The sequence below is a fragment of the Pyxicephalus adspersus genome, chromosome 6 (assembly GCF_032062135.1).
Source record: "Pyxicephalus adspersus chromosome 6, UCB_Pads_2.0, whole genome shotgun sequence".
Lineage (NCBI taxonomy): Eukaryota > Metazoa > Chordata > Amphibia > Anura > Pyxicephalidae > Pyxicephalus > Pyxicephalus adspersus.
The window spans coordinates 73,374,136-73,400,731 of NC_092863.1; the positions used below are offsets into that span (position 1 = coordinate 73,374,136).

General features: G+C 37.6%; 2 protein-coding genes across 3 annotated transcripts in view; one reads left to right on the plus strand and one right to left on the minus strand.

The window, feature by feature from the left end:
- The first annotated feature begins 8,053 nt into the window (after positions 1 to 8,053).
- Positions 8,054 to 18,970, plus strand: CCNH (cyclin H). Of its 2 annotated transcripts, XM_072416183.1 has the most exons (10): positions 8,054 to 8,211; positions 10,255 to 10,377; positions 11,787 to 11,860; positions 13,478 to 13,688; positions 14,427 to 14,590; positions 15,138 to 15,208; positions 15,799 to 15,910; positions 16,389 to 16,449; positions 16,939 to 16,999; positions 18,379 to 18,970. In XM_072416183.1, the coding sequence occupies exons 1-9, from the start codon at positions 8,095 to 8,097 to the stop codon at positions 16,969 to 16,971; spliced, it is 966 nt and encodes a 321-aa protein (XP_072272284.1). In that variant the 5' UTR covers positions 8,054 to 8,094; the 3' UTR covers positions 16,972 to 16,999; positions 18,379 to 18,970. The 2 variants fall into 2 exon arrangements, with proteins under 2 accessions (XP_072272284.1, XP_072272283.1); XM_072416182.1 differs by lacking the exon at positions 18,379 to 18,970 and having other exon boundaries at positions 16,939 to 17,096.
- The window catches only part of RASA1 (RAS p21 protein activator 1), a gene marked incomplete in the record, with an annotated part of 47,192 nt that continues 38,072 nt past the window's right edge, over positions 17,477 to 26,596 (minus strand). Inside the window, 4 exon segments of the mRNA XM_072416181.1 lie at positions 17,477 to 18,184; positions 18,596 to 18,730; positions 19,481 to 19,558; positions 25,002 to 25,090. Coding sequence (XP_072272282.1) covers positions 18,101 to 18,184; positions 18,596 to 18,730; positions 19,481 to 19,558; positions 25,002 to 25,090 — 386 coding nt within the window.

The following is a 26,596-nucleotide window of genomic DNA, read 5'->3' on the forward strand; positions in this document are numbered from 1 at the left end:
TGTTAGGTGTTAATAACGCGGGAAAACGCAGCATTTTAAAGGTGAGCTTTAAAATGCTAAAAAAAATGCATATAAACGCAATAGGAATGTTTACATGCGTTCTTAAAAGCGTTCGTGTAGACCCAGCCAATAAAAAAAAGTATATTCTAGTATTTCATGTGACAGGGAGCTTTTTTATATGAATATTGACTCTTTTTTAAAATGATGCTTTATGTTAGGCTGCAGCTATAAAAATCACTTCTAAGTACTGCAGTTACTTAAACAGGAACATTTGTGCAGATGTTCTCTCAAGGTTACTGGCTGGGGTGCCATCATAGTGAATGCCGGACAAGTTTACACCACTAACATTTAGAGGCAGGTGCAGGCATTTGTCAGAAGCTGTAGACATAAAATGTGAAGGGTTCTGAGATTGACAGTAAATGTGACACTAAAGTAAGGACAATGTTCACATATAACAGAAGTAAAAAACAGTTTCAATAATAAATGAGGGGTAAGCTTATAATGTCTGGTAAAAGGATCTATTATCAGAGTTATATATGCACTTGTCTAATTGCCTACTGACATTCACACAGGTAAAACTATATATTTTAGGTATATTAACATTTGTCATAAAAATGCACCTAGCAGTTCATTAATTTCATTATAAATGCATTTGAGACTTCACCATCTTAAACGGTAGTCCTCGGGTTACATACGAGATAGGGACTGTAGGTGTGTTCCTAAGTTGAATTTGTATGTAAGTCGGAACAGGTACATTATTTTAATAAATGCAATTAGGACAGATGTCTGTCTCAACATATTAGTCAGTGTGGTGTCAGTTACTGTGTAAAAATCCTCACTGTGAGCTGATCACAAATAAAGCAAAAAAAAAAAAAAATTCAAATCATCATGGAGCCCAGACATTCATTAACTTCTGGAGCAAGCTGTGCTTTGATATGCAAAAAGAAACAACTGCAGAGTTTGTCTTGGTCATTAAAGAGTTACAAGAGCTTGCAGAAGAGCTCTCAACCTCTCAACCTCAGCTGTGTTTAGCAAAAGATTTACTTTGCAAGCCATCCAAACCGCCCCCTCCCCCCTTCAAGCTCTGTTCTGCACACGAGCAGCAGGGAAGCCCCGTTCGTATCTAGGAGTTGTCCGTATGTTCTTACCCCGGGAACTACCTGTACAGGCAAAGATAAACACCCTAAAGTAATAAATTGTATAGTTGTTTAAAGTATTTATTTTAAATATAGCTAACCCAAGAATTTGAAACTGTATTTATATTGACTTTTTGTAATCACACCTACTAAACCACACATCCCAGGAAAAGAAAGGTCTTAGCCAATCAAAGGTCTACTGCCTCAAACAGATTTTACAGTCCAACACAAGTTTTCTTAACCACGGTTCCTCCAGGGGTTGCTAGGGGTTTATGACCAATTTGTGTCCCTCAGGTCAGGTTAGGTGCCACCAATGATGTTTTTTTTGGCTATTTGTAAGGTGACATTATACCTACTGGCCAGTAATGAAAGAGGAATACTTTCAGCTGACCACCTCTGAGCTATGAATTTAGTAATTATAGAAGGGGTTTCCAGAAGACCTGAAAGTTATTTTAAGGTGTTCCCCCATGTTGAAAAAGGTCACACTGGTCTAACACATTGAATATGAGGGGGCAAGCATAGAAATGTCCTTATTAATGTATACTTCCTCCTGTACTGCCAAAACAACAGACTGAAGGAGTAGGGATGACTGAGGAAGCAAAACTTCAGCAATTTTTAATTTAATCAACCATGAGATTCTATAAATGATAATATGATATAATTATTATTTAAACAGGAGGAGGTTTAGAGCCATGTATATGGAGAATGTGTGCAGGTATAAGAATAAAGGTGCCCATAGGTATTAGATCTCTTGGTATGGCCACTTTTGGCCAGGTTAGAAGGCAATTGAGTGTTTTATGTCAAAAAGAATTGCACATTCTTGGGAATAAAGTAATTTAGTTTGGTTAAGTAACCATGTTTGGTGGTAATGCTTTCCCTGTAAATAAGGCCTGTCTGTGTTTGCCTCCTATTTCCTCTTCAATTGCTTTAAACAACAACACTTGTGTGACTTGGGCACTCCTGTCAAGAGCAAGCAACTGACTGAGACGCTGAATCTGTGCAACGCCTTATTTCATGTGTACAGCTGACACTAAACAAGCATTAGGGCCCTTGTATATGTGGGAGAGCTAACAAAAGTGGATTTTAATAAGCTATCCAGAGTATAGTTTCAAAATCAGTCTACCCATGTAGGATAAACCAACATATTCACTTTAAAGCAAAGGAAAACCCTTCACTTATAATTTAACAGAGTGACAGCTTACACAGGGTTATGAGCTCCCTATGTAACAAGGTTATTGGCTCAATGCTGTCACATGATCCACAGAAACCTGAAAGTACAGAGCTAGGCAGAGGAATAATGGCATAAAGGTAAGTACATCATACTATTGGTGGGATGCCAGTAAACCTGTTGCTTGGTCTTTAATTGGCAAAACACATACTTGTGCCAAAGGAAACCTGGTATGTTAAAAACAATTAGGCTGTCCTTACTGACCTTTACTTCTGAAAATGATAGTTGTCTTGATGTCATGCTAACCTTCTTGTTTCTGTACACTGAGTCACTGGCCTGGAGCAAACATGCAGATAAGAACTTATTTTAATCTATCCTCTAGATGTTTGCCTACCATGTTGCAAAAGAAACATGGGAAATTGGGATCTGTTATAATAAAAAACTGTACTGCTTAAAAACATTGTGAAAAGTGTATGAATGTCTTGGTAAATTGAAAACAACATTAAAAAGTAAATTTCAGCAGGATGCTACTATATGACTAAGTGCACAAAGGTGTCAATCTGGGGCACCTAGTACATTTTACAGGTAGCCTGGGCAGGCAGATATTGTAACAAATAGCTGGACACACACAAGTTCTTGCTGAAGTCTGGGATTTTGGTCTGCTGCATCCCAAAACAATGAACACAAACTAGCAGCTGCCTTGAACTGTAACTCCAGTTCCCCCCACCCTGAAGACCCTGAACATCTGCCTATACCAGGCATACAAATGTATTATTCAAATAAACCTCCCAAATTGTATCGAGAAACTATGTATCAAAATAGTAGTAGAAGTTACATTAAATTACACACATAAAAGTCCAAGTGGAGTATACAGATACCAGAATACTGTATTTAATTACCATATGCATGTATGTATGTAGCACTCATCCACACAGGGGCAGTTATTTTTTAACTGGGTTCCTTCTATTAGTGTGACATAAAAAACTTTTATTTCAGAGTTTTTTTTGTAATGCAAACACATTTGGAGAGGGCTAGGGCAGCAGATTGTCATACATTAGCAATCCACATCCATAGCAGTTTATCACAGTCACAATAGTAGCAGACCTTTAGTTTTTACACATGACCTTAGGGTCCACAATAAGCCACAAGAGAAGCATCTCTACACCAGAGTGGGTCTCTTCCTTAAAGCAACAGTTAAATTCTGGCACCAGTGGGATTCTGTCTTTAGGTTCCTTGTGAAACATCCCCCTTCTTTCACCACCAAAATCTAAGTTACACTCCTCAGTGGATAAAATCTTTGGGCTTGAACCTAGTCAGGCCTCAGAGGCCAAGAGGATCACCTGCCCTGTCCTCTCTAGTGTTCCTTTCTGATTGGGACTCTCAGTTCCCCACATATTTAATGCCCGATATTATGCCAGCCAAAAAATAACTGTTCCAGGGCAGTGATAGGCTGCTACCTTTCTATAGACTGGTAGCCATCCATCGCTGCCTGAGGGGTTCTAAGAAGACTCCTAAAGTGACCACTCTTTACTAGAGGGGTGCTACACTAATATAAATGTACTACACCACTATAAAAATGTATTATGCATTTTATGACCTACTCAACAATAAAATGTAAAAAGTATAAAAACTTACTACAAAAGTTAAAGCTGATATGGATGGTGATTTACATCATACGGTTCTTATACATTCTTTTTGATATCTTGTCAACATGAGTTGGAAAGAATTATAGGCTGCTTCAGCAGAAATTAGTGTCACTAAATTTTAAAATCACCAAAAAAAATGGTTGGCATCTTGTGAATCCCTTTTTCCCTTTTTCCATAAAGTCTTGGTCATCTCTTGAAAAGGAGGCCAATAGAGGATTACATGCCCCACCTAACAAGCCAAGCTGGAAGGCAGTCACCCCACAGGGGGCACCAAGAAAACCTTTGGGAAAATTGATGAAAACGAAAAACAAATACTTCTTGCGATAAGATGACATTCTGTGTCTTCCCATGACACTGATTCTCAAAAACATTCCATGCTTACGTTGCATCATAGACTAATATCACAACTAATGGGGAACAAAAGCCATCACACAACATTTCAGGGTATGATGAGTATAGAAAAAAGTAATTAACAAGGACATGTTTCTTAATATCATACCACAACTTGTAATATTGCTATTGTTCTCTTCTGTACTAATGCATGAAATTCAATTTACATTGCTCAAGAATAACTCAAGTAATATTTGTATAAAAAATGACCATATCCAATGCAGTTTCAGAAAAAAACAATAGGCTTTTACTTTAGAATAAAAGATGTGAGTTTACAAGTACCCCAAATCTTTATCACTCAGACAATTCTGATATTTGAGATCTGTTTGTTGTTATTCTTCCTATTATTAATTAATAGCTGAAAAGTATAACTGTATAGTTCTCATATAATGTAATAGGATCATCTTCTCCTTTGCTCTATAGAGGCTGTTCAACATGACATAGTAGAAGAAAAGAGCAAAGCAATATTAAAGCTGAACTAAAGTTCCAATTTTAGGAATCCACAATCAGGCAGGTAATTGTTGCAGAAAGGGATATGTGATGTCCTTTCTGTAAGAATTTCTCCTACCTGCCTGATCGCTGCAAGTAATTGGAAAAAAGCTGAGCTGTGCATGCAGCTTTGGTTGCCAGAATACCCCCCAGTCGGGTTTGCCCTGCACAAATCAGGAATGAATGAACTCCCAAACAGGAATACATGAAAGAAGAAAATGGTGGCCTGTGTGGGAACAAGGACAAGTGAATATTGTGGGTTTAGTTCCGCTGTCTCTTTGCAAAGTCTTTTAACAAAAACTTTTGTTAAAATCCACAAAGGTAAAAGTATTGAATACAGATAGAGTAACATTTATATTATTAACAATTATGTTAATATGCTCTACTAGCATCCAAAAAATGTTACCAAAATTTCCCTTGCACATGATTGGGTATTCATAGTAAAAACAGTTTCACCATATTCATTTTTTTAAAGAAAATGTATATTGGGTCCTAAATACCAATCCATTGAAGCCTTTGTTTCCATACACTGCACTGGTGATGGCCAAAATCAGCCATATGCAGTTTGGAATAAATGGCTTTATAATATTACGTTTTATTTGCACTATACATCAGCAGTTCTGGATGTGCATTTGCCTGTGGGAACATAAATTTTTGCCCGGAGTGGATCTTTAGGTTGTAAGTTGCTGAAGTACCTGTAGTGAATGTTACACATTAGTTACCAGGAACTAAGGACGGGTTGTCACAGAGCTCACTCTAGATTGGGCAGAATTGTGAACAAGGGGTTTCGTCTATTTCATGACAGCTGTCAGAGGAAGGAGAATATTTTAATATATGACAAATAATCTGATAAAGGGTGACATCAGTTGGGCAGTCAGGTGCCACATATACCAATATGAGCTTTTTTTATTTTTTAAAGGTCTTAAAGGTTTAAACAAATGAATGAAAATAAGTAAAAAAGTGAAGGCACTGTATGATATGAGTGAAATTTTACAGTGATCTTTGGTCGCAAAGAGCAACTAAAAGTAGTTTTCTGCCTGCACACTGAGCCCCACATGTGACAATTCAGTGTACAATCTGGGTAGAGGAATGGGGGGAGCAACTCGCTAGCTATGTGTTAATAAGTTGCATATACTTGCACATCATGGCAAAAGCCATAGGGACCACAAAAAAGATTTCTGCACATCCAAACCCAAAAACATTTTATACTAGTCATTGGATGTGGCGGCTGAATTAGTTATATTCATTTCAGACTTTTTATTTTTATTTTACCCTAGTAATCCTACCATCTTGTATGCAATGTCTGCTGCCCTACGCACACTGAGAGGTATCACTCAAGTGATGCTCTATAGCTGGGGACCCCAACCTTTTTTTGGTTAAGAAGCCGATTTACTATAACCAGTCTGCCACAAAAAATGGGGCGCAGGGCATGCGCAGAAAGAAGCAGCTAATAGCCTCCTGGGATTAAAAAAAAAACAAAAAAAAAAGTGTTGCAAAAATACAAGTTTTACTTTAAATAAAAGGGTTGTCTACCCTTTTATGTAAAGTAAAAATTTTGAGTTTAGGTTTGACAAGCCCTCCTTAAAATTACAAGTACTGCACTTCCGGCAAAGTCAACAGGTAGGTATACACTTGAGTATAAACTGAGATTAAATTCACGGTTTATACTTAGGTCACACCACTACTTGGCGCTGTGTCCTCATGTAAATGCACAACAAACTTTTGCTGTCTGAGACATTATTACTGTTTGCTACAAACTTTTATATATGGACACAATTCCTCTCATCTACTGGTGGCCAACACTAAAGCACAACAAATCATTTAGGCAGAAGATATACAAAGGCAATACTGATCAAATATGAAAATGTAGAGTTCAGGACATCCGACATATGGAAGGCTCCTAGATATGAACGGACTTCCCTGCTCACTCGTTTGCAGGATGGAGGCTTGATGGGGGGAGGGGGCGGTTTGCATGACTTGCAGAAGAAATCTTTGGCTAAACACAGGTGAGGTTGTGAGTGATCCTAGAGGGTGATCTCTTTCTGCAGCTTCTTGTAACTCTATAATGACCAAGACAAACTCTGCAGTTGTTTTTTTTTTTTTTTTTTACATATCAAAGCACAGCTTGCTCCAGGAGTTAATGAATGTCTAGGCTTCATAAAGATTTTTTTGCTTTGTTTGTGATTAACTCACAGTGAGGATTTTATACAGTAACTGACACCACACTGCCTAGTAATATGTTGAGACAAACATCTGTCCTAATTGCATTTATTAAAATAATGTACCTGTTCTGACTTATATACAAAATCACCTAAAGTGTACCTAAACTCAGAATTTTCACGTTACAGAAAAGGGTAGACAACACTTTTATGTACGAGTGGGTGCTGAGAAGTTCCTGGCTTTGCCCCCTTCCAGATGGCATATGACAGCCTAATATCTTAGTATGTAACTGTGCAAATATCAGGTCTTTGCAATTCTTAAACCTGTTTTTTCTTTTAGTGAGAAGCTTTGATGGCAGAGGCACAAGCAAGTTTCACGTCTTTGAAGTTAGGGCCCGTCATGAAGTTTTTGTTTCTCCAGGGAAAGCCAGCAAAGGACATTCACATTGAGATGTCACAAACACTGGGGGAGAAGTGTCCTTCCTTTCCCCGGAGAAACAAAAACTTCATGATGGCCCGTAACTCCAAAATACAGAGAGGAGATAGCAGCACAATGCAGTGTGTACAGAGAGGAGATATCAGCACAGTGCAGAGATTACAGAGGGGTGATATCAGCACAGTGCAGTGAGTACAGAGAGAAGATAGCGGCACAGTGCAGTGAGTACAGAGAGGAGATAGCGGCACAGTGTACTGAGTACAGAGGGGTAATAGCAGCACAGTGCAGTTACAGAGGGGTGATAGCAGCACAGTGCAGTGAGTACAGAGAGGTGATATCGGCACAGTGCAGTGAGTACAGAGGGGGATAGCGGCACAGTGCAGTGAGTACAGAGGGGTGATAGCGGCACAGTGCAGTGAGTACAGAGGGGTGATATCAGCACAGTGCAGTGAGTACAGAGAGGGGGTAGCAGTGGAGAGAGGCGATAGCAGCACAATGCAATGGAGCAGTAACTGGGCTGAGCCCCTGGTAGATGTATGCTGAAGACTTATAAATCTTCTCCTACATAGAATAACCCGAGAGTAGTCCCGCCCATCTGCCACTCGCCGCCCTCTGACGTCACTGTGACGTATAATGGCATCGCCACCATAGCAGTGTGTGAGAGAGGACCATGTATCATAACAGCACGCAGAAGAAGCATTGGACTTTCTCCGGCAAAGAGGAATTGCAGCGGCTGCGGGCACAGGCCAATAGTCGGTGCCGGGCCCGTGTACGGGGGACAGGCCAGGTAGGTGGGGAGGGCTGCGGAGCAGTGCGGTATCACCCGGTGACAGAATATCACTCCGTGCGATATTCCATCCTCCTATGCTGCTCCCGGTGTATTTCTATTCTCATTCACACTCCTCTGGTGACTGCCATTGTGTAGCAGCTGGAAAATGTAGAAGTAATACAAGGAGCAGGTCACGTGATGAGTATAGCTGAGCTCACAAAACAAACTCTTTACCAATGTTTCCCTGTGATCTGCAGCGATCATTCAGCTTCCAGCTGTCTCCAGTTGTATGTTAGGGAGCACAGGAATTGGTTTTCTTGTTACACATCACAGAAGTATGTCATGTATTTCCACCACCAGCATAGTACATCCAGCCACAATAGTCCATCCAGGTGAGATTTCTTCCCTGTAGTCAGACGGTTTATAATTTCGGCTGCATTTGTCCCGGGCCATTCCCATGCAATGTCACAGGTTAGGTTATTTGTTTCCACGATTATAAAGGCTCACAAGGCATTGTAGGTGGGTTGCACAGGCTCGGGCCGGGCTCATCTATTACTGTGATGTGTTAATAAGGCCAATAAAGATGAAATGGCTAAACACGTGCAGGAATAGCACAGTCCTCACTGTAATGCAATGCATGCCGCACTGTGCGTTATGCTGTGCTGCCTTACATGTAGTGCACTGTGTTCTGTGTTGGGGTGCTGTTTATATTGAATGTAGCAAACCAACCAATGTTCTGTGCGTTGGTGTGAATGTTTCCTAATGGATGACTCTTTGTTTGCTAATGCAAGAAAATACCCAAAACGTTTTTTTGTATCTCAAGCTTTATTGGTATTATTACGGTAACTACTTAAACGGTAACCCCATGCTCAGGATAAAAAAAAAAAAACCTGCTGAAAGCAGCCCCCCGAGTCACACTTGGGGTAGCTAAAAAAGTAATAAGTACTTACCTGGTCCCACCGGGGTCCTCCGGTGTCCTGCCCATCCTCTGGCTGCGTCCTCTTCCTTCAATCTGTCCCCCCGCGATTGCGCTGACGTCAGTGCGTTCAGCCGTCGCTAGGAGCACAGCGTGAATTTCAAAATATTTTGTATTCCATGCAATACAAAATAACTGTATTGAATGCAATACACTGGATTTAAATGTCTAGAAGCGGTACATTGTCGTTCATGATACAATAAAGTTTGATAATGTTTGAAACACAAAATCATGTCAAAGTTTATTATTAATTTTATTTATTATTTTGACATAATTTTGTGTTTCAAACTTTATTATACTCATACTATTTTATACTGTAAAACACATTTTCATAAAAGACAGTATTCATATAGCACCAACATATTACACAGCGCTGTATTTCTGTCTACACGCGCCCACTTCAATGTGTTATGGGTGGGCACCCTGATAGTGACAATGGGAGACTATGTATATGCAAATAGGAGATAAACTAATCCCAACTTCTAGAAGAGTATATACATAGCCGCTCCCCTAAGGTACTATTAAAGAAAAAAAAAGCAGGAAAAGCAAGTTTTTTTTTTTTGTGGCAAATTAAAATATATTGTGCTTAGAACAAATCATAGAAAGTGTAACCTATTATGAAGTAGTAAAGCACGAACAGAGATTTAGGCTATTCGTCTTTCCCATTAACCCCCCTAGCGTTCTAATTCTGTCATTTTTTGATGCAAAAAGTGATCCTATTTTTTTGCGTAGAAATTTTTGTTTATATTGTGGGCCTGTAATTCTTAGGATTAACTCCTGGGTATGATAATTATATTTATTTATTATATTAGAATTCAGTATTCTCACCAGAAACCTTTTTTAGCTGGGGGGGAGTAAGCTGTAAGCAGGAGGCGACTTCTGTATCGTGATCCAACTTTTCAGAAACCACCCAAAAACAGCCGTGTGGTTACTGAAAAGTGCTGGGTGGTACACCCAACTAAAAGGTTCTGCTGGTGTTGCTTTGTCATTTAGCATTATAGACACTTATTTTTTTATTTCATCCAGTGTGTATGGTATAAAAAAACATGTATATGTTTAATAAATGTGTGAAATGTGACTTACAGGCACACTTGGTTGAGATCTTTAATGTGGAGCCTCACGAAGAGTTGATTATTTGCAAGTACTATGAGAAGAAACTGGTGGATTTCTGCAATGCCTTCAAACCCTCAATGCCTAAATCTGTCCTGGTAAGTACCAAGAATGAAATTATGGATTTGTGAATGATCAGCCTATAAATCCAGCACTAGTCAGACAGATGTATCTATTCGGCTGTTTGCTGTTCATTTTATTAAGATTATGATTTGTATGCTCTTTATGGAGATATATTTTTGATGATCACACACAAGTTTCAGGCTCAATTTTGTCCTAAATATATCAGCTACAGCAGGCGTGTCAAACTCTGGTCCTCAACATCCTTTTTTTATTGCCCCCCCAAAGAAATCGTTAATATGAACTGCATCTGGCCCTCCACTTCATTGAAATAGCGCCGCTACTACACTTCCTGGCATAACTCGTGTCTATAGACCAGCGGGCTCTCTACCTATGCGTGGCTCCGCATTGGACTTTTATAGACGCAAGTAATGCTGGGAATTTTAGTAGCGGCCCTATTTCTACCATTTCTAGCACTCCCCCTCAGCTGTACTTTTCCTTGGCATGTACTTAAATGGTTGGATTTTCATAGAAGAAAACTAATATTATTGTTAGTCTGTGCAAAAAGGTTACTATTGCAATTTAACTCAGAAGGATACAAATAGAGAAGGAGGCAAAAGATTTTTTTCTTAAATTACAAAAAAAGTCTTATGCCTCTTTTTCTATTAAAGGCTTGTTTCAGGATTGGATGTGAAGCAAAACCTCTTTGTTTTTCATTTTGGCCCATTGTGTATTTGAGTTTGACACCCCTGAGCTACAGCATTACCATGATGACTGTTATTTGCAGCAGTGATGGTCAGTAAATAATGAAATTATTATACAGAAAATAATGAAAAGAACTAAAATTATTAACTTGTGCCACAGGGCCGATCACACCTATGACTGGCTGTTGTGATGTATTTTTTAAGTAGTCATGTTCTATGGTAAAACCCGGCGGCAAAGATTATAGTTTATAGAACAAAAAAGTGTACAAAAATCATAACTAAGTACAGTAACCAAGCAATGCTAACTGGACAAGAACTTTAAATAGAAAAAAAAAACAAAACAATAATTTAATGAACAGTTTTAACAGGCAATAAGTAGTACAAAGCCCACGTGAGGCATTCTCCTAATTATAACACATGCATATTGGGTGTTCTAATGGACCAGTGTGAACAAGCTGGTATAGATTTATAAACAAGGCCTTTGTAATGTAGCATGTTGTGAAGTCAGTAACACATTGGGTGGTGTCTATTTAAAAAGCAGTGAATCTGTCATTCACTGAAACATTCCCTGGATTAGAATCAATTACTATCATTGAAACCCATGTACCCGTAAGATTCTCCCCCGGGGAATGTTTTAGGTGAATGCCCGATTCATTGTTTTATCAATGGACCCCATTGTATAGTTTTTTTGCACAAATGTGTTGATTCCTCTTTGTGTTAATATTTCCTTTTTATTTTTTCAGGGGACAGCTTGTATGTATTTTAAACGCTTTTACCTGAATAATTCAGTCATGGAACATCGTCCACGTATAATCATGTAAGCCACTAATCAATGTTTTATGGAATTCATTAGCTGGGTATTTTTGTGTGTCTGTTCACATAGTATGAATCTAGTAAAAGAACAAGGGACCTGTAAGACTTCCTCTCAGTAACAGAATTGAAATCAAAGCTTTGGTTAGTCAAGGTGATCCAGCATTTTGTACACTGTATGAGTGTCAGGGTATTATGGAATATGTTATTCACATATCATTTATGTATTGCTATAGCTGCCATGTGTTGTCTTGGTAGTCTCATTTTTATTTTTCTCATGCTTTATTGATTCAGTTTGACAAGCCAAAGTGTACCCTCAAGAGGGGAGCCATAGCTGGGAGTAGTGTGCATGGATAAGGATATGGCTGGCTTTTTGCCATGATTGACAGTAAATTCTGTCCTCTAACCAGGAATAAATGGAAGGTGGTAATGCCCACTCCACATATTTACCATTTGTGGGGCATTGGTGGATGCTCCATTCCAGTCCTGCAACTTCATGTGAATATGAGAGCTCCAGCCTTCCCTTCAGCCTAGCAGTTTTACAGACTTCTGTCCTTTTACTAAAATTACAAAAATACTTGCTTACTGTGATTTCACTGTGCAATTCTCACAATTCAGAGCTATACAGCAAGTCAAATAGAGTCTTTATCTTCAGACTGGGGGACATCCAGCCTTGCTGTAGCTTTTCTGCAGCTTCTATTCATTGCCTATTAGTAATTATTAAAGAAACCTGACAGAGCATGTGGGCACTACTTAGAAAAATAAGCATGCAAATGCACCCTGCCCTCTGAAATGCCCATTTCTCCAAACTAATATCAACCCCATCGAGCATTTTGATATTTGCATACAGGTAGTCCTCGAGTTACGATAGAGATGCGTTATGATGATCCTGTTGTAACTTTAAAATATCCAAATTGGAAACTGGCCTAACCCACCTAGGATGTTGATCAGTATTGCAGAACTGTATACGGTAATTTTGTCAATTGCTAGTAAGAGATGCGTACATCCCAAGATCATTCCCAAAATTTCGTACCGCATACAGTGTTACGTTTTGCCTTCCACGCGAAACTTCAGTATCGGCATAGTAATTCGAGCCATTGTAACTTGGGGAGCATCTGTATTTGGAACAACTGAAAAAAAGGCAAAATATAAGCAGATGTAAAGTCAAATCTTCCCTGAAGTCAATGGTATATAGCTTCAGTCACATGACCTATTTCTGCAAGACTGGTAATACTTTCTAACCCTGAACCCCTTACGTGTGTAGTTGATGCGGAATTAGATATTTCTTAAATTCAGTGCTAGATCCTTGCTATTGACTCATACTTTTGACGGATGGCTTCACTGACCAAAATGAGATGCAAAATGTGGGATCCCAGTGGATTATTGTAAAAAAGAGTGCATCCTGTTATGTGGCTTTCTAATGTCAGGTCTTAGCCAGTGTTTAGATGTTTGGAATAGTGCCAGGCATGTGATTGGCGTGAACACCTAGTGCAGCACATGGAAAGGCTGGTTGTCCTTTTTACATTGTTCCTGTTTTTAAAACCAGAGCACAGCAATATTTAGTCATTTGCCAGATTAGCTCTGTATTTTTGTATTTTCTCCTCTTTTGTTTTTTATTTTTAAGGCTGACCTGTGCATTCCTGGCATGTAAAGTAGATGAATTTAATGTATCTAGCAAGCAGTTTGTTGGCAACCTTCCGGAAGACTCAGATGCTCAAGATAAAATCCTGGAACAGATTCTGGAGTATGAACTGCTGCTGATCCAACAGCTGAACTTCCACCTTATAGTGCACAACCCTTACCGACCTTTTGAAGGATACTTAATCGATTTAAAGGTACTATGAGAACATATTTCCTCTGTTACACTGGTATGTAGTACGTTATAAATGTGAAACACAAAAGGAAAATAGATATGTGTGAAAAGCAAGTGCAGTCATTTCTGAGGTCAGGTGCAGGCTTCTCTAGCCAACAATCTGATACTACGTTGGTGGCTGCCATATATATAATATGATCAGCAACTAGCATAGTAAAGGCAGGAAATTCTTGTTGTCATCCAACAGTGTAGGGTCTGTAAAATTTGCAAACCTAAATACAAGGTGCCTTCGACAGAAGGATATAAGATGGGAGTTCTCTTTTTGGGGAAAAGCAATGTTAAAACCCTTGTGAGGTTATTGTGCCAGAACTTGATGTGAACAGAATCCCTGACTGAATTTAGCACAGGAACAGTTGTCCCCATTGGAGAATTTTCCTTCATTTTTTGCTCTGATAATTTTTGATTTACCTTTTGTGACTGGTCAGCTACAGTTGTGCACAAACATGACTGGACAAAGGGTTTATAACCTTTTAATTTTAGGAAAATATGATAAGAAAAAATAAAATTTTCATGCTGGTGTAGAAAAATCTTGTGGATGTGGTAATTATTTTCATTTATGTCCATACAACATGACAGAGGTAACATGAACAGGCCCAGAGGAATATCTGTTCCATGGTATTATGTGATCCTAAGACCTATGGAATGTGATATTATATGCATTACACATATATTACAGACCAGATATACTTTTACTTTTCAGACACGTTATCCCTTGCTAGATAATCCAGAAATGTTGAGGAAGTCGGCAGATGACTTCTTGAGTCGAGTTGCTCTGACTGATGCTTGCCTACTGTTTACACCATCAGTAATCGCTCTTACTGCAATCTTATCCAGTGCTTCAAGAGCAGGAATTAGTATGGAGAGGTATGTTGTCATGTGTCATTCTATAAAATGCAGCATTGCCTGATATTGTAAAGGAATATGTGCTAAGAAATGCTTCCCCATGTGTCAAGCAATCTACGAGCACACAACCAAAATAGCCGATCTGCACACCAGCTTCATTGATGAAAGTGTATTCCCTCCAGCCTTGGAGATCTTTAATATATCAAGCTCAATGAGAGTTTTCTAAACTCTTAAAGGATAACTTTACTTCTGAAGTAAAGTACAATTGTCTTTTGCTCTCCACCTGCATTGAAGAAATGTAAATGCATCTCCCAATTCAGGATATGTAGACCTTATGTCTGAGTACTGGGGCTGGCCTGGCTACCCCTGAGCATTTCTTTACTACAGAAAAACCCCACACCTGGTTTCTAAAATTGCATTGGGGTTATGTTAGTTGTGCTTTTTAGGTGTAATCTGGTTGAATTCTCCTAAACTGTATTTTAATTTACATAAATACTTTAAAAATACTAATAAAGACTTTAATGTGTAAAATAGAACTTTAGTAACAAATCTATTTATGTATTTTCAGTTATTTAATGGAGTGCCTTTCTCTAAAAGACAGTCGGGAAATCATGGCTCGTCTAGCAGATGGAATGAAACGTATGTCCATTTCTGTCTTCCCAATTTACCTTATGAAACTTGGTTTTTTTTTTTTTTTTTTTTTACATTATTACAGTTCCATTAAACCTGTTAAGCAATGTTTTGTTCATTGTGGTAAAATCTGTTTATTTTTGCTATAAGTTGATGGGATTTCTGCCACCCAGTAAGAATTCAGCATGGTGGTATCATGTATATTTCACTGTAAGTTTCCAGCAGCTGGCCTACCGTGTACCCAGTAAATTTTCTGCTGTCTGCTTACCTTTGGCCTGTGCTTCAACTGCAGTTCTAGGAATATCTCTATTATTTCTACATCTGCCTTCCTATTTTTAGCAATATAAAGACATGTTTATACCATTTTCTGACCTTGATTGTATTGCCAAGCAGATATCCTCATTCCTATACCCTTCCACTTCAATAAAAGTATTTATGGGCCAAAAATCCTGGTATACACTTTGTTTTTTTTTATATAAACAAAAGTTCTATTATAGTGAATTATATAATGTGTGTGTAAATATCACCTAACTGGAGTGTTGCTAAGTTTACCTTCACTCTAATACTACTGTTTAACCAGTTTTTTTTTAATCACACAGGTCTAAAGATCATGGTGTCAAAGTATGAGTTTGCTAGACCCGAAGATGTCGCTTTAATAGAGAAGAAATTGGAGAAGTGCCACGCTAGTGAAGTTCCTGCTATAGCAAATACGTAAGTAGCAGTCATGTTTAAGTCCAACATGAAAATCTATCAATCTTTGCAATGTTATACCTAGAGCAAAGTCCAGTAATCAGGCTTCTTGTTGCAGCCCCACATTATATCGCACTACTGCTGTATTCTTCTGGGCCCTGTAAGGATCATTAAAAAGTGGCTTTGCCATCTAGCAGTGATACAAGCAACTAAAGAAGGGCCTAATACTCTTTAGGTGAGAATTAGGGCATTAACATAGTGAGCCTTTGCCCCTTTTAGGTACATTTATCGTAAACCTATACCCCCTTCAGGGCCTTTGTAACTGCTTATATTTAACTTCCCTGTATAGGTTGTGATTTGTAATTGAGGACTCTAAAGCACTGTGGGAGAGTGTTGTGTACTGTACTACCCAGTCACCAAGCACAATGCGAAGTACTGAATTTGTATCTTGCCACATTGATAAAAATCTTTACATTTTATAATCTTTTATTTATTGTAGGAAGAAGAGAAAAGGTTATGAAGATGATGACTACATATCCAAGAAACCCAAAACAGAAGAGGTTTGTACAGTTTTTTTAAATGATTTTTTTTTTTTTTTTAATGATTGAGTGAAATGGTTACTAAAAACCAATGTCAGAAAAGTTGTGCATAGATCTGATCCTATTGGAAGATTGCACCTTAATACTGTACAGAGTCTGGTATATTTACAGTGTTAAAATTGTTCCCTGACGAGAGGGCCGTGCAATCAGTAAGAGTCTGGTATGAGAGATGTGCAGTGTCATTTAACACAACATAGGACCTAACCTATTGTATTTCTCAGTACATGGCATTGTGTAGTGGAATGTTAATCAACAGCTTATGGGCGGGGAAAGGTATAAAAGCTAATAAGTAGAATTGCTAGTAGAAATGCTAGTTTTGGAGTAATAAAGATAGGGTCTCATTCTCTGCCTGTAGTATGGGACACAATGCTCATCAAAAGCCTTGTCACACTGGTGTGCTTTTTTCCTGACTCAATCATGCATGCTAATTATACTTTTTTTCCTTTTTAGGAGTGGAGTGACGAAGATTTGTGCAGTAACTAGAAAGAGTCCGCTAAGTCCCACACTTTATGTACATATACAAATGTATATTTTTGTTTCTGGTATTTAAGTTTTCATTTGATTTAGGATGTGTAAAACTTCTTTAAAATACATTTTGTTTCTATTAACTGAGCCTGTTTTGTTTGTACTGTATATTGTGGATGGTTTAGTGTAGGACTAAAAGTACCCATGTCCCCCCCAATTACTGCAGCCTTAACTATATATATATCTGCCTATGGGGGTCACACAATGTGAAGAGTAGTATTTGAGCCACAAAATGCTAATGTGGTTGGAGCAGTCTGGGACTATCAGTCAGATGTAATTAGCTGGGGGAGAACTTTCAGAGTAGCTCTCTATACAGCAGGGTTGTTTTAAGTTGCTGCAGAAATCTGACATTTAAATTAACCTGTTAGTTTTCCCTCCTTGGGCAAAATATGGATTCCACTAAGATTACTTACATTATACAAAATGTGTATAATGGTGATTTTTAATAGCATAAACCACAAAATACTTTACAAAATGTTTAATGCATGCACATCAGATACAACAATAAATTTAAAGAAATCAATAGTGTAAACATTTTACAAAAGCATTATACATAGTTTGGACGAAAAAAAATCTACCATAAAGAATCAGTGGCACGTAAAAAGTCTTTTCATAATATGATCCCAGAAAGATAGTACACAAAAATAATAGCACTTGTTCCTTTGTCAGTTTTGGAAATCAAAGAACATGTCGGGTTGAACAGTCGCAAGCAATACTATCAGAAACTTAAGAAATACCAGTATAAAAATAGCTTGTAATCCAGTTATAAAGGCTGTTGTATAGCAGACGGCATCCACCATCAGCCACCAGATTGTAGACTTTGGCATAATGCAGTGAACTGGAGGTCTTCAGATATCAACAGACAAAGGCTGAGGTTTGTTTAGATCAGTTGAGTGTGAACAGTGCTTTCAGAGACCGTCTATCTCCGTACTGCCGGCACACATATATTCTGTCAGCAAAGAGTGCAAAGTCCCACATGGCATGACAGATGAGGCTGTTCTGTGCTATTTTTTGGAAAGCGCAATAGGAAGTGATATTGTGAAGGAAATTTCCAGGTGTTCACATGCAAGCTTGATGCAGGTATATGCTACCTGGTATTGTTTGATACACAATACTGGTTTTGTTTCTGCTGGAGGAGTTCGGTGATTGCCAGAAGTTTTTTGAGGACATGCTGTGAAAAGGGGGAAAACAACATTTCATTTATTGCCGCTACCAATAAGAAATCCTACATTTGTTGTCAAACTGAATAACCCAGCCATTTCCCACGTACTGCCTAAAGCTGTTATATTTAGGCTCAAGAGTTCGTAAGAAATTCTTTGTTCTATAAAGGAGAGTTATTTTTTTAATTTTTTTTTTTACATGCAGATGATTCTTGGTCACTAATATTGTCCGATTGAATGTGCAGAACTAGATGGACACAAACGTAAAAGGAAAATGCTTACACTGCTTAGTCCTCATGAAATCATCAATAATCATGGAGAGGAGAAGAAAACTACAGACTGGCAGTTTTTATAAAAACCCAACCATTTTTTTTTACCAATTATTCACACACTGAATTTTATGTGGAAATAAATTATAGTACCTGTTGTGCTCCTCGTTCATTGCTGATAGTTCGGAGTTCATCAGAATGTGCCACACACATTTCGTGCAAAGCTGCCAGGTTACGGGACAAGTCAGTCCGAGAGTGCTCAGTAGTATCGGGGAGTTCAGGTACATTCTAAAAAAAAGTCAAACGTAAAACCCAGACATTACTCATTTTGTAATGATTGACTTTTTCATAAGGAATTCTAGTTATTAAGACATTAAAATAAGGAAGGAGTAGTGTGATGACTTTTGAAGACAGATCAAACCTTTCCTGAATTTTTTCATAGATGAACGTTGGCAATTACACCTCTTATATTTTTAGCCTCTCATGTTCCCTTTAGAAAGGTTTTCAACCAATTCTGTATTTCATATTCACCAACCCTGAACACACAGGACACAATGGATGTCAAGACTTCTCAGATTGTGCTAAATTGCCTTTCTAGATATTTCCTTCTGTAACACTAATCTTCTATTCTACCACTTTGAAAGACTGCATATTTCTGAGGCTTTTGGTGGTTGTGTAAGAAACCCCACAACCATTTTCACAGGTAAAAATCTTAAAACTGCTCAGAACAAGGAAAAGGTGACAAATTAAAGTAAAATAAGACCTTTTACAGATAAGTAGAAAGCCGTTTTGTGTCAATTGTGCTTATGGATGGATGTAGTCAGATGTATTTTTTTCAGGTTTTGTAATTTATTGGGGATGGGGGTTCATTAGTAACATCTAACAGGGGGGTACGCACAGAGAATGAATGTCACCACCCAGCACCACTGCTAATAAACTAATAAAGAATTTCAATAAAACATGGCTCTATGAATCCTCTATATCTAGAATCAGATAAAATTATTATTTCAACCAGTTCAATGTTTCTCCCAAACTCACCCCAAGCTCATCTAAGAACATGATCATACGATGCTTGTTACTTTTTATGAATGGGTTTACACCTTCCATGTAGGGTTCCTGGAACACAAAATGTTTAAATACACCTTAATATACAGTGCTGCAAATGTATTTATGAATGTCAACCATGCTTACTTCTATCACATTTAAAGGGATTTTCCAGAATAAACATATTTAAACCTTGATGGTAACCCCAGCCACAAAACTGTGTAATAACGCGAAGGCACCAATTCTTCTACATGCTTGTCCCACTATTTACATCTGTAGGACTTAAGACTGATACAAATTGATACGTCTGTAGGACTTAAGACTGATACAAATTGATACGTCTGTATAATAACAATTGAGCAGGAAGTTCAGCTGCAGGTGGCAATGCAGGCAGAAACTCCTGGTAAAAGTCTGAGGAAAGATGAAATGGTCAGCTAGGGAAAAGATGTTCTCCAGAAAGAAGTTTATCTTTGTGAATAATTCTTGAAAAAGCCCTTTAAATATTATAAATGTTTTCTGATCTACAAGCATATACATGTGGGTTTTGCTCTGCCATTCAATTACAAAACAAATACAAAAGTTTCAAAGATGCAAGAAATGGTAGAAAAGTGTCTAATGTGTGTCAAGAACAGATAATCGTCAGACATACAAAGTTACACATTGACACCATACAACTAAATTGATTTACATTAAAAGCCACACAAGAAACCCGCTACAGGCTACTGAACAGAGTAACGATTAAAAGGTTGTAGATGATGAACAGTTGAAAACTGCTACGTAAGATCTGCACCAGATGTCGGGGTGAATTGGCTTTCACAAAGTAGTAGTAGTTGTTATTTATCAACGTGCATTGGAGAAGATTTTTGCTGCATTGTTTTATAGTCACCACAGATGCCAACTATCATCCTGTAGTCACCCTTCCAAAATTTGCTGTATACACATCCACTTGCTGTGAGGCAGGTTGATAAATAAGACTCAATATAGGAACCATCAAAGCTTTTCCTTATTGAAAGATAATGCCACAAATTTAGAAAGAAATCATCATTTCCACCGTTGAAAGAAGCCCACTGTCCTGAATCTCACATATGTGACAATTCTGATGTAGATTTGTATTACAAATATAAAAGCTTACTTCTTTCAGTGTTATTATGTGTTAGTAAATGAACTCTGACATCTACAATGGTGGCGAAGACTGTTGTATACATTGTCTGTTGCAGGCACTTAACAGGAAAGCAATGGATACAGAAACATTGAACCCTCTCTCACAGTAGACTGGCTTGTACTATATAAAGGTTCTCATTAACAGCAGTACAAAGAAAAAGTCCAATTGCAGCAAGCACTGACTGTAATTTGTCTGCATAAAGGAAACAATATCCTAGTAGGTTTTTTTTTCACTTCGTGTCTACAGTACAGTGAGAGTGGCAAAATAAGATGAGAGATGGACTACACTTACGATGAAATGGAGATCATGCAATGGCAAGTGCAGAAGCGTTACCAGTTAGGAGATTAAAAGTTAAAAAATAAAAGCATATTTTCTTACAGCTCCGGAGGAAAAAACGCAGCTTTGTGGCACAGCGGCATCATGTCCCTCCCATGCCAACCAGAATAAAAGGAATTGTTATTAGATTGTATTATGTACTGCATACTAAGAGTGCATCAAATCTGCAATAGTTAATGGTACAAACTGCTAATATTACTTCAACGGGGATGGATGATCTAAAAGAATGATTTGTGTATTGCTTTGCATTGCACATTAGCATATATTAATAAACACTCATGTAGTTATTAGTGAAATTGTTATGATTTGGTAAGGTAACCTTCCAATAATCTATGACTTGTATTTATGTAAACACATTTTCCACAGAGCACAGAAACGTACGGCTACGTACACACGTTAGATTTTTTGTCATTGTAAACTTTATGATCATTTTCTAGTGACAGATAAACAAACAAGCTCCTGTTTTGTTCTATGGAGAGGGGAGGATGAGCAAGCGGCGCCCTACTGTGCTCCCGTCTCTTAACTTGCATAGCAATCACTCCTGATCCTCCTTCATGGATCTGCTGTGAATGATTGACAAACATCATCAGGGGACCACTGCACATATCAGATTCTCACGTGAGACTTAGCACAACCATACATGTGTACGTAGCCTTAGACTCTTCAAAAAGATGTTTTTGCCATCTGTGTCCCTGCTGGTGGGAATTACCTTCTCTCTATCATTCCTCTTGACCACTGTCATCAAAACCAACATTTTGCAGATGTCACCGAAACAGAACATAAAGAAAAATCCTTCAATGGGGATGCCAGTTCCTCTGACAATTCCTCTCAACAGGAACTGAAGGGAAATCTATTCCCCTCAGTTCTGATCTTGGAGACACATTCCTGCTTTTTCATTTTGGCTTTATATACACTATAAGAAATCTAATGATGTGATCAGATTACACCAAAGTGATATTTTTTTTTTTTACACTTCATTGCATCTGGTTTTTGTTTTACTTGAAGTATAATATCATCATCGTAAGGGTATCCAAGTCCAGATCTGCTGATATTCACTTTAGTGGCCATCTGTGTCTCCAGCTCCAGTCAGTACACACAACAGATAAAACATCCACCAATCGCATTGTTTTGCATTAAGAAAGCAGTATGAGGTCAGTATGAGGAAGCAGAGCCTGACAACATTCGCACACAGCTATATATATGCAATATATATATATGCATTGAAATATATATGCAGATTTTTTTTTAAAAGCAAAGATACTGAAGTAGTTAATTTACATTAGGATCACATTCATTCACTATATTAATTTCCTTTATTATAAACTAGTGAAAAGATAAGCGCTATCACAGGCACTCTGGAGTTGGTGCTTGCCTGCTTCCTTCCTGCACCTAACTACTGACCTACAACTATGATGAACAGTCTCACTTACATTACCATACTTGGCAAAGATTCCCAGTCACAACACAAGACCACAATCTACTCAATGGGGACCAACACTCAAAACAATTGCACTGGACAGGGTATTACCACCACGGGGGTTCATGGCAGTAGCAATGAGTACAGTATGGAGCAGAGGTAGGGATATTTGTAGTGATGATAGGAGCAGCTAATGCAGCCATGGGGAGCTGCGTTATCCATAGTTTAATGAAAGACAGACCTCTATGTTATGTTGAATTGGACTTGGTATAAGCTTTTGTAATCTTATACAGTCATGAGAAAAAGAAAGTACACCCCATTTCAACTCTAACGCTTTATGTATCAGGAGATAAAAAAAACTCCTAGTGATGACATAGTGGTCGTCTCATCAGCATACAGGTTTAATGTGAGTGTGATTTTTTTTACTGAAACAAATAAAACAATGTGAAAATATTTATCCACATATATTATAAATATATAACCCTAAATCCATTAGTTAAGCATATAGGGATATTCTTCAAAACTCACAAAGCTGACCCCACACTCCTCTAGAAATTAGGTCACCAATTGTATGAATTGCCAAAAAAGTTACAAATTTGGTGAATCTTCCAGTATCCAGGAAATTTTACTGAGTAAAGAATGTAAATGCGATATTCTGATTTTTTGGTAACGTCTTTCCACTGTTCACAACTACAGTAGTGTGTAGGCTGAAGATTACAATTTGCTTTGCTACATTTTGTTGTAGTAAGTAAATGTAAAATCATTTCATACTTCCGTTTCATGTTGTCTGTTAGTTAAACATTGATGAGATAAATGGTAAAGAAAAGAAATAGTGCCTACTGGATACATGCAGCATAGTAAAGAAAAATGATGACTGACAAAATATTTAAGTTTAATTCATTAAAAAGATATGCATATTCAGAACCCTAAATACACACTAATCTATAGCAAGCTTTGTGGACATTTTTACCATGGTCCAATTAGCGCAGAGGTGGAAAACAAATGAAAGGCAATTGGGTCTATTTCCAGTTAAATCTCTGGTGTTTCCATTATAACAGCCAACTATATTTTAAACATTTATTTTTACAAAATAATTAACTAAGCTGGATAAAGCTAGCTCATGAAGATGTCTAATGTACATTTTCACAGAAGAGTATGAGGAGGTTAAAAATCTTTTCTTCCTGACCCCTTCAGGCGATTAGTTCCCCTTCTGATGCCCATTCTCAAGAGAGAACACATTTATCTTGGCTAATGCTTCTTCATAGCTAAGCTCCTCTTTGCCTCTCTATAGTTCTACAACATCTTTTTTGTGATCTGGGGCCCAAAATGGATCTTAAGAATGTATGGTCCCGCTTTTAAAGTTTATAGTAAGTCACTGACTGGCACTGCAGACCGGTCTTACCTATGCTCCTCACCTAATGACCTCATCGCAGGAACAAAACCTGGTCTTAAGTGAGGTACATCAGTACAACCATGTTTTCCAGTTTATATAGAAATGTAAGTGCAGTGAATATTCGGAAAGAGTAGCAGACAGCCAGAACTGTCCTTGCAGTCTAGCTTGGTTTGCACTGCAAGGATTTTTAAGGTAACACAAGGCAGTTTATGTTACTGTATTCCTAGCAGAATAAAACTTGGCTTTTTTGCATCTTGGATGCCTCAGTTAAGGAAGCTACCTACCATAGGTTATAACTAATAATGGCAATAGCAATTGTGTAGCCCCAAGGAAAAAAAAAAAGGTTTTCTGTAATGTAAAATTTCAAGAATAAGTATCTATGTGTTAATATCCAAGACATTTTCCTATTATATGAACCAATCAATATTAATATCAGCATTACTGCCATCATTACTAATACTATTATTATTATTATTATTATTACATAATACTACCATAAAGGTGCAATCAGAGTGTGGGGGGGAACCTGTCCTAAAAGTCTAATGATAGCCATATTTTCCAATTCTGAATGCATTTCACCATCAACAGTTGTCTGATGAATGTGATATCTTGTGTTAGTGGTGGATTGTTTTTAGCCATTTGAATGTTTAGGAATTGAAACATGTTAAATGCCAAATATCTGACAACTGTATGGCAAGCATAACAGATCCTGAATTTAATAAAACAATCTAACATACTGAAGAGGAGGTTTAGAACTGTAGGTATCTGCCACATCCCAATACAGCTAAAAAGTATTATCCAAATATAGTAATTCTATATTTTTTATGCATCTATCCTTTTTGATGGACTACTATTTTTTCTAACACAACTTTCACACTGTATCTAAATGCACAAATAGAACTATTTAACAGAAGCACACAATATCAATATTTTTGAAGTTTCTGAGACTGTAATAGGTGGCATCAATTCACACGTACTAACATCTTACATACACTAAAGGTTTAAACATATTATGCTGTATAGGCTTTTAAATTGTTAACTGGTATGGAGAATCGATAAAAACAGTCTGCTTGGTAAGAAGTGGAAAAACCTGCAGAATAAATAGATTTGATACAATTTGCTAACTCTGTATATTTCTTAATAGCCTAGTACACAGCTTGATTGTATTGCCTAAAATATTTTCAAATGTGTTTTGCTATTTACTTACTTTGGATCCAAATTCAACCAAATTTGCTAAATTTTGCAGAGACTTGGCGACCAGCGTCAACGTCCTTGCAGCAGTTGGAGAAGGAGAATCTATCAGAGAATAAAAATCCATGCAATCAAGATTAGCTTTCCGGCTAAACTTTACAGGTAAAAGGCATATGAAATGAAAAATTACTAACTATAATACTAGCTTTTGTAAATAGAAGATAATTACATGCTTACACATTTCACGTCTCAACAAAATACATAAGACACAAAACAGTACATTTTCTTCAAAAGCACAAAGCTTACACAATATATATATATATATATATATATATATATATATATATATATATATATATATATATATATATATATATATATACACAGTGGTTCCTGAAAGTTTATGAACCCTTTAAAATGTTATGTATTTTTATATGAATAAGAAGATGACCTTTTCCAGCTTTATGGGCATCAACATCTCTTTCTGAGAACCTCAGACAACATTTAAATCACTCACATGTTGTGTGTGTGTCACAATTTTTGAGCTCAGAGTAGGTGATTTGGAACCCCACTGCGCTCTCCGCCCTTCACTTCCATTGCGGTTGTTCATCTTCCATTGTTCATGGATCTGCCATGCGCAAATCCATTAACAACCTTTGTACATGTCCAATTACTGTCTGAGATGAGCCCGACAGCTCGTATCGGCCAAGAATCAGCTGATGTATGTACATAGCCTAAGTACAGAAGATACACAATCATAGGAAATTCTTTGTGATCCAGCAAACCTGGAACATTTTTTACAGACTTTAGTAGTAAATCACTGTTCTGTTGGGGGGTATGCACACAACTGCAATGTTGTACATTAGGTTTTTTTTTTTTTTTTTTTTGCTGCTCTGACCAAGTCAAAGATTGGAATCATTTGCTACTTGATAGCAAACAATTTTAAAGACCTTTTTTCCAGGTTTGCCAGATCACCTTGATTTACCTAAGATGATCTATCTTCTCCACTCCTTGAGAACTTATAATAATTAAAATTATTATATCAGGCCCAGTCTTTTTCCTGGACTGAAATCCAAATCAACATTGCCAATTCTCTTTAATTCTGGACTGGACAAAAAACAAAAAAACAACCTTATCTACAAAACATATAGCATTCTGTAAAACTCTGGCATTGCTTGCGATAATAGAGCAGCAGAGGCAGCTTTGTCAACAAACTGCCTATAGTTAGTTGCTCACTGGATATCCATTAGGATCAACAGATATCATTCTCTATTTTGATTTTTGTGTTTATGGACAGCAATGCTGAGGGTTTATTATTGAGGTCACCGACGCTGATGCTGAAGGTTAATATTACAGTTAACACCACTGCTGGGGTTTATTATTAAAATCACCAACACAAATACTTGGGGCATTAGTGCTTCCAATGACACTAATCCTTGTAATTATTACTGCATCATCTGACACAAACGGTCATGAGTTTTTACTGCAGCCCCCGAGCAATAAAAACTGCTGCAGTATATTAGGAAAAAAGTGTGCCGAGACCAATTGCAGACTATTCAATATGAATGAATGAAACATACAAAACAAAAAAAATGCTCCTACTGTGCAGCC

Excerpts from the sequence above, each read along its gene's own strand:
- CCNH (XM_072416183.1), top strand. The coding sequence starts at position 8,095 with ATGTATCATAACAGCACGCAGAAGAAGCATTGGACTTTCTCCGGCAAA. Across the intron at positions 10,378-11,786 it reads CAATGCCTAAATCTGTCCTG|GGGACAGCTTGTATGTATTT; the intron begins GTAAGTACCAAG and ends TTATTTTTTCAG. Across the intron at positions 16,450-16,938 it reads AGAAACCCAAAACAGAAGAG|GAGTGGAGTGACGAAGATTT; the intron begins GTTTGTACAGTT and ends TTTCCTTTTTAG.